General features: G+C 45.3%; 1 protein-coding gene across 11 annotated transcripts in view; it reads left to right on the forward strand.

Annotated features, from left to right (window-relative positions):
• ATP9B (ATPase phospholipid transporting 9B (putative)) overlaps positions 1-17,078 on the forward strand; it is a 254,025-nt gene that overhangs the window by 11,962 nt on the left and 224,985 nt on the right. For 7 of the 11 annotated variants that reach the window (XM_045457995.1, XM_045458002.1, XM_045457997.1 and 4 more), the window contains exon 2: positions 9,305-9,481. In XM_045457995.1, the coding sequence (XP_045313951.1) occupies positions 9,305-9,481 (177 nt within the window). The remainder of the gene's footprint in view (positions 1-9,304; positions 9,482-17,078) is intronic. The other 4 variants (XM_045457996.1, XM_045458005.1, XM_045458004.1 and 1 more) reach the window with 1 other exon arrangement.

Raw genomic sequence — 17,078 nt, forward strand, 5'->3', positions numbered from 1 at the left:
CAGTCCCTTGTTGTGGGGATGTTCTGTGCTTGCTGCTTTGCTGCTTGGTGAGGCTGGGGGTGGGGGGTGGGGCGGCAGGTGCTGCTGCCTCTCCCCACTGTGACCTTGACCTTCAACAGGCGGCCTTCCGGATGTGTTTAACGAGGCTTAATCACCGATACTAAAGTTTTCCCGTGCTTCTTGGGTGTACTTTTAAGCAGCACAGCACAGTAATGGTCATCTTTGTAGATAAATCTTGTATTCGTTTTTCATGTTTTCAGATATTTATGTTTTCATGGGCTAATTAGAACCTGTGGTTAAAGTTTACTCACATCACACACAAAAAAAGGCTTTCGATGCATTTTCACAAAGAGTTCTCCAGAGAAGTTGTTCACACCGACCAGCCATCGAGTGCCTGGTTATCCAAGATTGTTAGGAATGCTAAGTGTTAAGAATTAGTTTTTTCAATTGTTTTAATTTGCACTTTTCAAAAGTTCTTTTTGAAAACAAAATTTTTTCCTAGGTTGAAAATCTTCTTCCGAAAATTAAAGTGGAAGTCCCTCCCCTTGGCTTGCCTGGCCCGCAGTGTCCCTCCCTGGCCTTGCCCCTTCCAGTCCGGGGCCCTCAGGGCTCTGCAGCCCCTTCTGGGTCTTTCGGAGACCTGTGCTGTGTCTCCTGGTCCCCACACCTCCTTTGTTTTCCAGCGCCGCTCCCTTTAAAAGGAGCCAGTCACCGCCCTCCCCCCCCCCCCCCCCCCCAAACTGAAGCTCTCCAGCCCTTGAACACGGTCCCCTCCGCCCCAGCCCCCGGAACCCTCCTGTGCCTCTGTCTTCGAAGTCCACTGCTCTGATCACCTTGTGGTTCTGGAGTCCTTCGAGGCTGGTCTTTTGGGTGTGGCTCCTTTCACTGAGCAGAATGTTTTGAAGCTTCATGTTGTAGCACGCGTCGCAATGTCCTTTTTTTAAGGCTGAATAATACCACATTATGTGGATAGAGCACATTTGTCTTGGACATTTGAGTTTCTTTGCTTTTTATAGTAAAAATTTCCGGTATTAATCGTCTAAAACTAGGAGTTAAGTGAATATGGGTGAAGTGCGTTAGACTGATGCCTGACAGCATCGGGTAAATGCTGGCTGCTGATTTCTCCTCCTTTCCTTTCCCCTCCTCTCAACCTTGAATTCCTACCTGGGCAGCCGCTCGCTCGTTTGCTCTCCTTCACTCAGTCTTCAGTTTCAGCACAGCCTCCCCTCTGCTTTCTCTTCTGACTCCCCTCCCCAGAGGGTAGGTGTCCCTCGATCTGTAGGGGGAAGGGGGTAATCTGAGGATCCAGATGTTTCTCCGATCACTTCCTGGATCACTTCCTACGGTTACCTCTCCTCAGACCCACTTTGGAGGCCCCAGCGGTGTCAGCCCCGCCCCGCCGGGACCCTGAGGTTCCAGCAGCTCGGCTCTCCTGTTTCCTTGCCGCTGGGTGTGGACGCCTGCTTCCTTGGACCTGCTTGTTCACCGCCCACCCGTGTGCTTTCTAGCTTCCTGCACTTTGTTGGTACCTCTTGTTTTCCATTCAGGCTCAGGCTTTGAAAACCTAGGTGCTGAAAGGAGACCGTGTATTTGATCTTCTGTCTTTACAGGAAACTTTTTACCCTTTTACGTGCGTACGTCCGTGTCTGCTTTTCGGAAGCCGGGTGTTTGGGGTGTTCTGCCTGCCTCGCGCAGCAGACGGCCCGGAGCTCTGGCGGGAGTAACAAAACAGCTGTAGTTACCTGGAGGCACGCTGCTGTCTCTGACCGACTCCAGTTCCACACTCGTGACAGATGGTCGTGCCCAGCTCAAGTGGCCGGCGGTCCTTCCCGAGTGCCGTGCTGGCCGTGCGACCTTCCAGCGTGCCGCGGTCATCCCTCACGTCCCTGCCCCTCCGCCTGCGGCCCCCGCTCAGTCACCCTCCCGGTGCCAGGTGACCGTCTCCTCAGCTGCCGCTGCCGTCCTTGTAGATTTACCGGTTGGTGCGCGTGAGCCCCTTGAGTCAGAGGCCGCGTCTGTCGCTGACCATCCCGTGTGGGTGCTCAGCGTGGCCAGCTGGCTTGCAGAGCGTTTGTTCATGTTCCTGTAATGATTCGGGGAGGTGACCTTCCTTGGGTACTCAGTCTGATGTGCTCTTCGTTCTCCAGTATTTTCAGACGTCCCATGGTTTTTATTTGTGACATTTAATTGTCGTGGGAGGAGGAGAAACATCTCGGCGGCTAGTGTTTGCTGAGGGTCTGCTCATCGTCTACTTAGTCTTACTCTGTTCTACGGTATGAGGGCCAGCGGTCTCCACATGTGCCAGGCGCCGAGTGTGGGTTCCCTGTGACCCTTGACGTCTCTGTGCTGGGTGCCCCTGGGCGCCGGTGCGCCTGGGAGAGCCACAGCGCGGGCTCTGCGGAGAGCAGGAGGGATGAGAGCCTCAGGGCACAGAGGGAACAAAATCCCGTCATTGGCTGCTCTGCAGTGGCATTCGTTCCCCGTCGCTGTGGTAAAACGATCGCAAACGATCACAAGTATAGTGGCTTTCAACAGATTTCTTCCTTCCCGCTGGGGTCAGCCAGGGCCGTCTGGTCTCCCAGGGCTCCCGCAGGCTGTCGGCAGGCTGTCGGCAGGCTGCCTCCCCCGTATAGGCCCTGCGGAGAGGCCCGGTCCATGCGGGTGGAGGGTAACGTCTTGTTTTCTTGCTTCAGATTGCCCCCACATGTTGAGAAGGTCTTACAGATCCGTGTGCGGAGGTGGGCCCTTCAGTAGCGAATGTTGCCATTTCTGTGGTTGTGTTCTGTACGGCCCCGCAGAACCCCTCGGCGGTCGAAGTGCTCGCTGAAAATAGCAGGGTTTACGGGCGCAAATAAGTTCGGGCAGACCACGGGGAACCTACCTTTTTTGTGACCCCGTCACTAACGAACGCACTCATGGTCCTGGTGACACTGGCCGAAGAGGCACGGCGAGTCCCTGGCCACTGAAGAGGTGCACCTGCAGCCCAGCACTTACGTGAGGAGGCCCAAGCCACCAGGGCTGCTGAGCGGTGGCCACGGGGAGCACCGCAGAGCGGGCACACGCAAGATGGGCCCAGCTACACTGATGGGGGGCAGCCTTAGCCATCGTTTGTAAGTAGTCGTGTAGGACCCCGTGTGATGGCAGAAGCAAATCACTGCCGGGACAAGATGTCATTTTCTGCCCCTTATTTAAGTGAAGTGTCACATGTATTCAGCCCCAGTCTGATGAGCTTGAGGTAAAATTGCTTCCAGTGTTTTTGGTACTGTTCTAGCACTCCTAGTGGTAGGAGTTTAAATTGCAGTTGGCAATTACATTTCAAGTGTTCTAGAGCTTGTGACTTTATGGGACAATTATACAGTTCAGGGAATCTTTGAAAGAATTCACGTAAAAATGGGGAGAGAGTTCTGTGCACAGATATTTTCACTGAAACATTATTTAGTGGGAAGTCCTGTCTTTGTCCAACAGTAGGGAATAAATCAGTAACCTGTAACTCAGCAGTCTGCTTGCTGGATTATTTTCTAGTTACCAGATGTTAAAAAGATGGTACAAGAAGCTTAGGTTGCAGGTTAGCATTGGCCTTGTAGTCTAAGGACATCTTTTCCGTCATTGAATTCCGCTTGTGCTTGGATTCTTGACAGCTGGGCACCTATTGCAAGAATAAAGTTTCCTGAAGGTCGAGGCTTCTGGAATATTTTGCCTTCTGACCTTTGCACTGAATCCTGGTAGGCAGAGTAGTGCCCGGCACCATCACTGCATGCCTGCCTACACGCACACACGTGCAGGTGTGAGAACGTCCACATGCACGAAGTTCCCTGAAGCACTGCTAAAAAGAGAGCTCATTTTGCACATGCGAAGCGTGTTACACGCTGTAGAAGATGTGTTTTAATAACATTTAGAGCAGAACGGAAATAATTGCACTGTTGCTGGATGTTCCCGATTATCTGGAGTAGCACTCAAACTTGTCATTCTTGTGAAAGCCTTCATTCCAGAACGTTGGAGAGTCACAAGCAGTCTAGAGAATGAAGATCGTAACGATGGTACAGAGGACAGCATCCAGGGCACGACAGGTCTTGGACATAATGGTGGGAAAAAAGATGGCGAAAGCTGGATTCAAGAAACCACAGAAACGACACTCGGACGTCAGTTTGGGTCTTAAATATTTTTTCCTTGAATACATTTTCCCCAGTCGCTCATTACGATGTCTTTTAAACATACAGAAACATTAAAAGAATGTTCTTCTACGTAGATTGAACAACAGTGAACGTTATGCCTCGTTGGCTTTCTGTCTACACTGACCTGTTCTCAGTGCTCTGCAGGTAGGGCCCTTAGCACGGGCCTCCCCATGACAGGCTGTTGTCACAGCCAAGGAAATTAACAGTAACTCCTGATATGGCATCTGCAGCTCATTTCGAGTATCTTCTGTTGTCTCAATAATTTCTTTTCTCCCAAACTGTGGTGCAATGCACAACATATCATTCACCATTTTAAAGTGCAGAATTCAATGGCCTTTGGTATACCCCCAGGGTTGTATAGCCATCACCGTCATGTGCTTCTAGAACATGGTGGTTTTGAGGAGTCCAGGCTGGTGTTTTGTAGTGCGTCCTGTGTCTGGACTAACACCTCCTGGAGTTGGGCAGTGCTCTTGGTTTTGTGTACTTCTTGTCACGTGAAATTAGCCCCGGAACAGTGCTTCTCAAACAGCAGAGTGTGAGTGCTCCTGACGCCAGCTGTAGGCTGCTGGCAGAAGTTTCCTGTGTCTAGTGGTGGTCCGGGAATTTCTGGTCCTGACGCGACCCCGTGTGATGCTGATGCTGTTGGTGTGGCGACTGCACTTTGAGAACCACTGCTCTGGAGACTGATTAAATACAGTAAATGTGTTGGGGGAATGCTGGGTCTGCTTCGTGTTGTATCGCGTCAGCAGGCAGGTGTCAGGTTGCCGGTGGTGAGTGGTTCAGAGGGTGAGTCCAGGTTAGGGTGGAGATCTCTAGAACTTTCTGCAGTTGCTGGGTTTCCATTCCAGTTGTGAGGAATTGGTGGATGCTTCTCCAGCACCGTGGACTGTTCTGCTTTTTACCCCCCAAGTATTTGTGGATTTCCCAGATAACGTTTCTGTCATTGATTTTTAAAAGAAATTTCTTTACGGTGAAAGAACATACTTTGTCTGATTTCAGTTCTCTTACATGTATTAGTTTGTATTGGGGCCCAAGATGTGGTCCGTGGGAGTGAGTGCTCATTGAGCATTTGAGGAGTATATTCTGCTGTGTAGGGCAGAGTGTTCCATAAATGCCAGTAAGGGCAGGTACGCTGGTGGTGTTGGCCACATCTTTATGTCCTTTCTGATGTTCCATTTCTTCTGTCAGTAACCGAGAGAGGAGTTCGGAAGCCTTCGGGCAGTACTGAAGACTTGTCTGTTCCTCCTTTCGCTTATGTCCTTCATACTTCGTGTACTTTGAAACTGGTGGTAAGTGTGTGCACACTCAGGATTGCTGGAGCTTATTGGGGATTTGATCTTTTGTCATTATGTAATGTCCATCTTTATCCTGGGCGGTTCTTCTATTTTATTTTTTTGATGTCTTCTTTGTTTTAAAGTACAATAGCTACTTTTCTTCATTTGAAAGAGGGTTTGCATCGTATCCTTTTCTGTCTTTTTACTTTTAATCTTTTAACATTATGTGCCATTATATTTAAAACGTTTCCTACCTGTTCCGTTGAACGGACACTCAGATCAATGGAACAGAATAGAGAACGCAGAAATGGACCCACAGACAAATGGCCAACTCATCTTTGACAAAGCAGGAAAGAATATCCAATGGAATAAAGACAGTCTGTCTCTTCAGCAAGTGGTGGTGGGAAAACTGGACAGTGACATGCAGAAGAGTGAACGTGGACCACTTTCTTACACCATCCACAAAAATAAACTCAAAATGGATGAACGACCTAAATGTAAGAGAGGAAGCCATCAAAATCCTCGAGGAGAGAGCAGGCAAAAACCTTTTTGATCTGGGCCGTAGCAACTTACTCAACACGTCTCTGGAGGCAAGGAAAACAAAAGCAAACGTGAACTATTGGGAACTTATCAAAATAAAAAGCGAAGGAAACAATCAGCAAACCTAAAAGGCAACCGACAGAATGGGAGAAGATAATTTGCAAATGACATATCAGGTAAAGGGTTAGTACCCAAAATCTATAAAGAACTTATCAAACTCAACACCCAAAAAACAAATAATCCAGTGAAGAAATGGGCAAAAGACATGAATAGACACTTCTCCAAAGAAGACATCCAGGTGGCCAACTAACACATGAGAAAATGCTCAACATCACTCATCATCAGAGAAATACAAATTAAAACCACAATGAGATACTACCTCACACCAGTCAGAATGGCTAAATTTGGTAACTCAGGCAACAACAGATGTTGGCGAGGATGCAGAGAAAGAGGATCTCTTTCGCACTGCTGGTGGGAATGCAGACTAGTGCAGCCACTCTGGAAAACAGTATGGAGGTTCCTCAAAAAATTAAAAATAGAACTATCCTATGACCCAGCAATTACACTACTAGGTATTTACCCAAGGGATACAGGTATGCTGTTTCGAAGGGGCGCATGCACCCCGATGTTTTTAGCAGCACTATCAACAATAGCCAAAGTATGGAAAGAGCCCAAGTGTCCATCGCTGGATGAATGGAAGATGTTATACACACACGTGCACACACACACACACACACACACACACACACACACACACACACACTGGAGTATTACCTGGCAATCAAAAAGAATGAAATCTTGCCATTTGCAACTACGTGGATGGAACTAGAGGGTGTTATGCTAAGTGAAATTAGTCCGAGAAAGACAAATATCATATGACTTCACTCATATGAGGACCTTAAGAGACAGATGAACATAAGGGAAGGGAAGCAAAAATGATATAAAAACAGGGACAAGAATAAGAGTCTCTTAAATATGGAGAACAAACAGGTTACTGGAGGGGTTGTGGAGGGGGATGGGCTAAATGGGTAAGGGGCGTTAAGGAATCTACTGAAATCATGGTTGCATTCTATGCTAACTTGGATGTAAATTTACAAAAAGAACTAAAAAATTATACACATCAGCACATCCAATAAGAAATTGGAAAACACAGAGAAAAACATTGTGGTATAATTTTAAATTATAGGTGGATTTTGTTAAGCTACTTCGATAAAGGAATAATAAAATAACCAGCTATTCTCTTGCAGTGAACATTAAAAAAAAAAATAAAATGTTTTATTATTATTTTGTAGATAGTGATTTTTGTCTTCCAGGCAACATTTGGCAACGTCTGGAAACCTTTTTATTGTTGCAACTAGGGGGGTGCTCCCACGGGCATCAAATGCGTAGAGTCCACGGATGCTGTTGAACATTCCACAGTGCACATGACCGTTCTGTCAGCAGAGAATTCTGTGACCCCAAATGTTAATGGTACTGCTGTTGAGAAGTCCCACTGTACGGATTGCAGTGTACATAGCTAACTTTTCACCGTTAGTATTTTACACTTAATGTGGACTGTGGAACTGCCCACTTCTTACAGTATGACTGTGATGTCTGTTCACATATTTTATGCTGAAGCCTTCACCGGATGATGTTATAACTGTCATTTCCCATCATCATACACGTTTTAAAGAATTTTGTGTTGCTTTTCATTGTCGAAATTGTAAGTTTCCTGTTTGTATCATTTTCTTTCTTATCTTGAAACTTTCTTTAGCATTCTTTCGTCCTAGGTGTGATGGTGACGAATCCTCCGAGTTTTTTTTTTTTTTTTAAACATTTATTTATTTTTGAAACAGAGAGAGACAGAGCATGAACGGGGGAGGGTCAGAGAGAGAGGGAGACACAGAATCTGAAACAGGCTCCAGGCTCCCAACTGTCAGCACAGAGCCTGACGCGGGGCTCGAACTCAAAGACCGCGAGATCATGACCTGAGCTGAAGTCTGCCGCTTAACCGACTGCGCCACCCAGGTGCCCCGAATCCTCCGAGTTTTATCCTTCATCTGAGAATGTTTTTGTTTTGCCTTCGTTCCTGGAGGATCTTTTTGCTGGAGGTAGAATTCTGGGTTGAGCCTGCTTCTGTTTCAACACTTAGACGTGGAGTCCTGGCCTCCGTCCGTCTCCACGAGATGTTCGTGGGTGTTGGAGCTAATGTTCTTCTAGACGTAACGAGTCCTTTTTCTCCGGCTGCTTCCAAGAATTTTTCCTTTATCTTTGCTTTGAGTAGTTTGGTTGTGATACGCTTTGTCTGATTTTCTTTGCCTTCGTCCTGTTACAGGTTTGCTGTTGTCTTTAAGTAGATTGTAGTATCGTCTGGCCCTCACTTAGGCCGTGGTTGTGAGTTTGGGTTGGTTTTGTCTTCTGTAAAGTCTGTGGACTTTTTCAGTTTCAGCAACTGCCATTATCTCACAGGAACACAGAAGTCTGCTCTCTTATTTTTGAAATTGGGGTAACGCCTACCAAGAAGGCTTGACGTCACATTAAATAAGATAGCATTTGTTGACTCTGCGTTACACTTTCTAACAAATTGTTGGTTCTCAAGGTAAGCTTTTATTTGTTGAAGACAAATGTGTCCGTGATTTAGGAAAGATAAAATGGACCTTTGACAGTAGGCTGCCTGTTTTTGGAATCAGAAGATTTGGATTGTTGGACTCTGAAAGGGATGCTGGCTAGGGAGGAAATTTAACTGAATAGGAAGTTTTAGAAAAGAGAATAAGAGAGACAGAATAAGTATAAGTGGGACATAGTATTCTTGCTGTGTGTGTCAAGTCTGACAACAAACCAGGGGCACCAGGTTCCTGCCTTGACCATAAGACACCTGCGTAGGTCAAAAGTCACTTCCATGACTTTGATTGATGAGTGTAAAGTTGGTCAAATTTGATATCCTTTCAGTCTGGAACAGTATGGAGATGTGACCCGGACATATACATTTTTTGCTAGTAGTAGTATTTTAGATGATGGACTTTTTTATATTCCTGAATTGAACACTGTGAGTGGGTGGTACCATCGAGCTGACCGTTCACCCTGATGACCGTGGGGGGCTCCCCTCACAGCACGGTCACGGCGGCTTCCTTGGGGAGCCTCTTCCGTTTCTGCTTACCCTGGCTAGGTAAGATTTTTGCAAAGGAAAGTCGCATCCGTTATTTATAATGGTTTGCCTGCGCTGCAGACAGCTTAGTTTGAGGTGGTCAGTAAAGTTGGACCAGCTCGGGTCCTACATGATCCCCTCACCGTGACGGAAGCCTGCGTGGCCTGCCTCAGCACTCTGCTCTTACCTTTTAGCAGGTACCAGCTGGAAGATGAGTCCGCCCACCTGGACGAAATGCCACTAATGATGTCTGAAGAAGGCTTTGAGAATGACGAGAGTGATTACCACACGCTACCACGAGCGAGGACCGCGCGACGAAGGAGTGGACTGGAGCGGTTTGTCTGTGGAGGCTGGAAGCTCCTCTGTACCAGGTGTGGTATCTGTTGCTGCCTAGTGTCCCGGGCACCGGGGTTACAGAGTTCAGACATTTAAAAGCTTAGCTTCTAACATTTATTTTCGTATCAAACTAAAGAAGACAGTCTGAACGAAATGACGTCATGGAGAGTGATAGCCATTAGAACCAGAAGGGGCCGGAAAGCCAAATTCACTTTTTTTATGGGTCATCTTAATGCTTAGAAGATGGAGAAAATTAGCGGTTTTGTAATTAATGCATGGTAGAATCAGTTCTGGTTACCGTATCAGCATTTACAGCTAAGTTCCCTTGTCTTCGTCTGTGATTATCCTGTGTCCAAAAAGGCGGATATGGGCCCGTAAAATGTAATGTATTCACACCGTAGCCGCCTGTGTGCGTTATTTGACTGGAATGCTTTGACTTGGAGTAAGATTCTTCTGTTAATTTAACCAGAAGGAGATGAAGGCAAGGACTGCTTATACTTTAAACAGGTTCACTTGTGGTTGACATAAACTGCATTAAGTCTGCTCACCTTTGACTTTAGAGTCTGGTGTGTGAAACCTCACTCTGTGTGTAGGACAGTTTCGCCACTGGCTGTCCTCCAGCCCTGGGGACTGGCTGGCCAGTGCCAACATAACTTGAGCAGAGTGTGTCTAAGAAGTTACAGCTTTTCTAGTCTTTCTGTTCAAGGCTTGTGGTTGGAGCCTTTCTTACGGTCATGAACTTCTGTCCCTTTCCCCGTAAAAAGAATATACATACTTGTAGAAAGATATCTTATCGTCCTCTTTATCCCATTAGAAGTTTGTAGAAAGATGTTTAAAAAAAAATTTTTTTTAATGTTTATTTTTGAGAGACAGAGAGAGACAGTGTGAGTGGGGGAGGGACAGAGTAAGAGAGAAGACACAGAATCTGAAGATGCTCCAGGCTCCGAGCTGTCAGCACAGAGCCCGAGGCGGGGCTCGAGCTCACAAGCCGTGAGATCATGACCTGAGCCGAAGTCGGACGCTCAACCCACTGAGCCACCCAGACGCCCCTTACAGAAAGATGTTTTTACAACTGATTTGATTTCAGTGTCAGCTCATGCAGCGGTCTTCAAACAGTGTTCCGTGGGCTCCCAGGGACTCCAAGGAGTCCCTCAAAGAGGTGGGCAGTGTCGAGTCAGGAAGTGAGCCCGGGCAGGATTGAGGCTTATCCACCCCCCTTTCCACTTCCACTTGGTGTCTGTCTTTTTCTTTCTTACCTCTTGTAAGCTTTTCATACGAAGAAGGAATTTCACGGCCAAACAAGGTTTTAGAAATCGCTGACTTGTGTCACATTTTCTAGGTGAAATAGCCCGTATTCCTAGAGTGTTCTCTGTGGGCACTTACTAATTCTAGAGTTAATTTCTTTAGCAGTTGCAGAGCTGTGCAGATTTGTTTTGTTTTTCTCGTGTCAGTTGTGATGCTTTGTGCTTTTCAAGGGATTTATCTTTTTTCAAATATATAAATTCCTGTGATGTAAGATGCATGAGGCTTTGTAGGGATGTCACATTTTTTAAATTGATGATATTGTCAATTTGTCTCTCCCTTTTTCCTAGTAATCTTGATAGAAGATTATCAGTTTTCTTTTTTTCAAAGAGCCAAACATCCGGTGGTATCTTTGCTTTTGAAATTTTAAATTTTGATCTTGAAATAAGTCCTAACTTCTAGACAAGTTGCAAGAATTGTACAGAGAATTCCTATGTGCCTTTTGCCCAAGGTCACTAATTTCTGAGCTTCTGCCATGTCTATTCTACCATTCCCTTCACATCTTACCGTTGTTTTCCGAGTCGTTCAGACCAGCTTGCTTCTACGTTCCTTTCTCCACGTCCGAGTACTTCATCGTGCGTTTCGTAGGAGAAGGGCATTTTCCTCCAGCCGTCACGCAGTCGCCGTGTTCAGATGTAGTGTTGGTACCGTGCCTTCCGTCTGCTGTCCCCATCCCGTCCTCCGTCGTGCACTTCTTCTCTGGGCTGGTGTGGCTGTTCGGTGGCGTGTCTGTGCAGTGTCCGTTAATCCGGAACCGTCCTCGCTGTTGGTCTTTCATTGTGTTGATATTTTTTCGACTGCACATCAGGTATTTTGTATGTTCCAAATTTGGGTTTGTCTGAGGTTTCCTTGCTGTTAGATTCAGGTGAAATATTCTCTGCGAAGCACTGTAGGAGACTCACTGTGAACGTAGGGTGTTTGCTTCCTGTTTCATTGATTTCTGTCTTCCCTTCATTTTTTCTCATACTTGGAGTTTAATTTGCTGTTCTTTTTCTAGCTTCCTGAGATGAGCATTGCAGTTTTTTCTGTTTTAAAAATAAATGCATTTAAGTTTTGACACATGGTATTTTCATTATCATTTAGTTAAAAATATATAACGATTTTCATTGTCATTTCTGCTTCCATCGATGCAATTTAGAACCATTCTGCTTAATTTCCAAACAGTCGGGAAGTTTCCTAATTATCTTTTTGTAATTGACTGTTGTCTTAATTCCACTGTGGCTGGAGAACGTACTTATGATTTTTTTAATTTCAGTCTTTGTAATGTGTTGAAACTTGCTTTATGATTCATCATATACGGACAACGTTAGTTAATTTTCTGTGTGTATTTGAAAAATAATACAAATTTTTTTAGTTGTTGTGTGTGTTGCTCTGTATGTCAGTGAGTTATAAGAGCTGATTGTCTTGGTTGAGTCCTCTGTATTCCCGAAGTTTGCTTGTTTGTCAGTTACGAGAAGCTTGGGTGGATCTCTCCACATCGTTGAGGGTGTGTCTCCTGCTTTAAATGATGTCAGTTTTGCTTTATATATTTTAGAGTATGCTATTAGGTGATGCAAGCGTGGGATTACTAATTTACGTTGGTTTGGTCTTTATCTCTGATGGTGTTTCTTCTGTGCGTGCGTATGTCTGACTTCAGTACAATGATACCATCTTTATTTTTATTTTTTAATTTTCATTCCAGTTAATTTACAGTGTTCGATTCGTTTCAGGTGTACAATGTGGTAATTCAACAGTTCCACACATCACCCTGTGCTCATCGTGACAAGTGCGCTCCTTAATCTGCATCACCTGTTTCATGCCCCACCCCCACCCCTGGTGACCATCAGATTACTCTCTATTATTAAGAGCCTGTTTCTTGATTTGTCTCTTTCCCTCCCTCCCTCCCTCCCTCCCTCTGTCAGTACCAGCTTTCTTTGATTTGTATTTGCATCACGTATAATTTTCTTTCTTTGTTTTATTAAAAAAAAAATCTTTTCTTTTGAAATAATGATAGCTTCACAGCAAATTGCAAAGATAGTAAAGAGGGTCCCACCCGCCCCCACCCAGTCCCCCCAGGGGTTGCATCTCACATCCCTGTAGTGTGGCGTCAGACGGGAAGCTGGCTGCGCTGTACCCGTGTGTACTTCACTCACTGTACTACACACGTGGGATCGCAAGGCCGCCAGGGCAGTAACGACGCAGACCCGTCCCGTCGCCACAGCTGTCTCCTGTGTGCTGCCTTCTGGGGTCCTGTTCCCTCCCCTGCCCCAGTCCCTGGCCTCTGGCAACCACAAGTCTGTTCTCTAGCTCTGCACGTTTAGTTTTGAGAGTGTTCTATAACTGAAACCATTCGGTGTGTGATTTTTGGAGATTGGCCTGTTCGGTCAACACAGTGCCCTTGAGATCCATTCAAGTTGTGGGGTGTATCGACGACGGTGTGTTCCTTTTTATTGCTGGCTGGCATTCCATGGGACGGATGAATGTTTGACCACTTGCTGTGCAGAACATTGAGATTGTTTCAAGTGTTTGGACATTACCAATAAAGCTGCTGTGAACCATCAAGTGCAGGTGTTTTGTGTGTGGACGTGTTTTCATTTCTCTGGGATAAACGTGCAGGAGCACAATTGCTGGGCTGCATCCTAGGTGTGTGTTTAGTTTTTTAAGAAACCGCTGGACTATTTATATTTCCCAGAGTGGTTGTGCCATTTTACATTCCCACCAGCAGTGTGTGCGAGATTCAGTGTCTCCATGTCAACATTTGTTGTCACTGTTTTTATTTTGGTTGCTGTAATATGTGTGTGGTGACGGCTCACTGTGGTCTTTGTTTGCGTTTTCTAAATGACTAGCGAGATTATCTTACTTGCCATTGGCATGTCTTGTTCAGTAAGTGTTTCTTTAGGTCTATTCCTTTTTCTTCTTGGTTTTGTTTTATTTCTGTTGAGTTTTGAGAGTTCTTCACGTATTTTAAATTTTATTTATTTATTATTTTTTATTTTTTTTTTTCATTTTTTTTTTTTTTAAATTTTTTTTTTTTTTTCAACGGTTATTTATTTTTGGGACAGAGAGAGACAGAGCATGAACGGGGGAGGGGCAGAGAGAGAGGGAGACACAGAATCGGAAACAGGCTCCAGGCTCTGAGCCATCAGCCCAGAGCCCGACGCGGGGCCCGAACTCCCGGACCGCGAGATCGTGACCTGGCTGAAGTCGGACGCTCAACCGACTGCGCCACCCAGGCGCCCCTATTTATTATTTTTTAAATCTTTTGGTTTTTAATTTCTTTTAATGTTTATTCATTTACTTTTGAGAGAGAGAGAGCACAAGATGGGGAGGGACAAAGAGAGGGAGACACAGAATCCGAAGCAGGCTCCGGGCTCTGAACTGTAGGGCTCCAACCCACAAACCGCGAGATCATGACCTGAGCCTAAGTCAGACACTTAATTGAGCCACCCACGTGCCCCTTAAAGTTTTTTTTTAATGTTTATTTTTATTTTATTTTATTTTGAGAGAGAGAGAGAGAGAGACAGACAAACATGAGCAGGGGAGGGGCAGAGACAGAGGGAGACACAGGATCTGAAACAGGCTCCAGGCTCTGAACTGTAAGCACAGAGCCCGACGCAGGGCCCAAACCCACGAACCGCAAGCTCATGACCTGGGCCGAAGTCAGACGCTCAACCGACTGAGTCACCCAGGCACCCCAAACGTTTATTTACTTTTGAGAGAGACAGAGACACAGACAGAGAGAGACAGAGTGCAAGTAGGGGAGGGGCAGAGAGAGAGGGAGACACAGAATCTGAAACAGGCTCCAGGCTCTGAGCTGTCAGCACAGAACCCTATGTGGGACTTGAACTCATGAACCACGGATCATGACCTGAGCTGAAGTCAGACACCCAACCGACTGAGCCACCCAGGCGCCCCCTTCTATATTTTACTTGTGAATCTTCTGTCAGCTAGGTTGGTTGCAAATATTTTCTTCCACTCTGTAGCTTATCTTTTCATCCTCTGAAAGAGTTTTTCCACAGATCCAAAGTCTTTGATTTTGATTGTTTTTCCTTTGAGCATTATACTTTTGATGTCACATCTGAGAACTTTTCACTTAGCCCTGTGTCTCAAAGATTTTCTTCTACAAGTTTTATAGTTTTTCTTCTTTTGAATTTTTTAATGTTTATTTAATTTTGAGAGAGAGAGAGAGAGAGATCAAGCAGAAGTGGGGGAGGGGCAGAGAGAGACTGAGACACAGAATCCGAAGCAGGCTCCAGACTCTGAGCTGTCAGCACAGAGCCGGATGCGGGGCTCCAACCCATGAAACTGTGAGATCGTGACCTGAGCCGAAGTCGGCCGCATAAGCAACTGAGCCACCCGGGTGCCCTGACAAGTTTTATAGTTTATGTTTAGATCCTTTTGAGTAATTTTTGTGCTAGGTGGGAAGTTTCGGTGGAGATTTTTTTTTTTTTTTTTTTTGCTTATGTATATCCAGATGCCTCAGCACCATTTGTTGGAAAGAACATCCTTCCTTCCTGAATGGCTCTTGTACTGGTGTCACCAGTCTGTCGGCTGTCCGTGAGCGGGGCTGTCTGCTCTCTTTTGTTATCTGTACTGTCCGTCTGTTTGCCCTGCTAGTGCCCCTCAGTCTGGAGTGCTCTCTCTTCATCTAGGTCTTAAAAAGAGGCCAGTTGATTCCTTGTATTTTGTTCTTCTTTTTCCAGATTCTTTTAGCTATTCTGGTTCCTGTCCCTTTCCATAGACATTTTAGATAATCTTTTCCAATCTATAAAGTCCTTCCAGGAATTTTGATAAGGGATTATGTTTAACCTGTATATTAACTTGGGGAAATTGACATCTTTACTATGTTGAATCTTCTGGATCACAATTTACTTCTCCCCGTTTATTTAGAACTTTGATATTTTTCATCAGCATTTTATAGTTTCAGAACCCAGGTCTTATACATGTTAGATTTATTCCTGAGTCAGTCAGTCAGTCTTCTTCCTTCCTTCCTTCCTTCCTTCCTTCCTTCCTTCCTTCCTTTCTTTCGTGTTTGTAACTGACATGGCATTTTATTTTATTCTAATTAATTAATTATTTTATATTTTTATGTTTGTTTATTTTGGGGCAGGGAGGGGCAGAGAGAGAGGGAGACACAGAATCCAAAGCAGACTCCAGGCTCTGAGCTATCAGCACAGAGCCTGATGCAGGGCTCAAACCCACAAACCTCGATATCATGACCTGAGCCGAAGTGGATGCTTAACTGACTGAGCCACCCATGTGCCCCATGGCATGGTATTTTAAATTTTGGTTTCCATATGTTCATTGCTGGTGTGCAGAACTAGAGTTGAATTTTGTGTTTGTCTTTTATCTTGCAACCTTGCTGAGCTTACTGTTAGTGCTAGGAGTGGTTTTTTGTAATTTTCTACCTGAACAGTTATGTCATCTGCAAATAGAGACAGTTTTATTTCTTCCTTTAAGCCTGTATGCCTTTTATTTTCTTTTTTTGCATATGGGTCTGTCTGGAACATACACTATTATGTGAAACAGCAGTGGTGGGTATACCTTTTTGCTACTTTTTTAAATTTAAATTTAAATTTTTTTTAGGCAGAGAGCAAGAGAGTGCAAGCAGGAGAGAGGCAGAGGGAGAGAGAAGGAACCCCAGGCAGGCTCCATGCCCAATGGGGAGTCTGATGAGGGTTCAGTCCTACGACCCTGGGATCATGACCTGAGCCATAATCAAGAGTTAGATGTTCAACCGACTGAACCACCCAGATGACCCCCCTTGTTGCCTCTTGTTCCCAGCCTTTGGGAGAAAGCTTTCCGTATTTCACCACTAAGTATGATGTGAGCTATGGGTTTATTTGTTTGTTTAAAATAGATTACTCATCTAAAACTATCGATGGTTTTCTTATTTAAAATCTCTCTTTGGGGTGTGCCTAGGTGGCTCAGTCGGTCAAGCATCTGACTTGCCTTAGGTCATGATCTTGAGGTCTGTGAGTTCGAGCCCAGCGTCAGCTGCCAGCTCAGAGCCTGGAGCCTGCTTCTGATTCTGTGTGTGTCTCTCTCTCTGCCCGTCCCCCACTTGTGCTCTGTCTCTTTCTCAAAAATGAATGAACATTAAAAAAATTGTTTTTTAAATCTCTCTTGTGTTGGGTGGGTGTAATACAAACAGTTGTGTCAGATTCAGAAACAGGAGTCTAGAGATACAGATTTGAGAGTCCTGTCATTGTCATAGAAGAAGCCACATGGAAGGATGGTGTTTCTGAACACGTCACAGGACATGTGGCATAGGTCTATGAAAAATAAAGGAAAGGGACACCTTGGGGAGAAGGACAGTTCTGGGAAGGAAGACTAGAATCCATTCTCTTA

The sequence above is a fragment of the Leopardus geoffroyi genome, chromosome D3 (assembly GCF_018350155.1).
Source record: "Leopardus geoffroyi isolate Oge1 chromosome D3, O.geoffroyi_Oge1_pat1.0, whole genome shotgun sequence".
NCBI lineage: Eukaryota > Metazoa > Chordata > Mammalia > Carnivora > Felidae > Leopardus > Leopardus geoffroyi.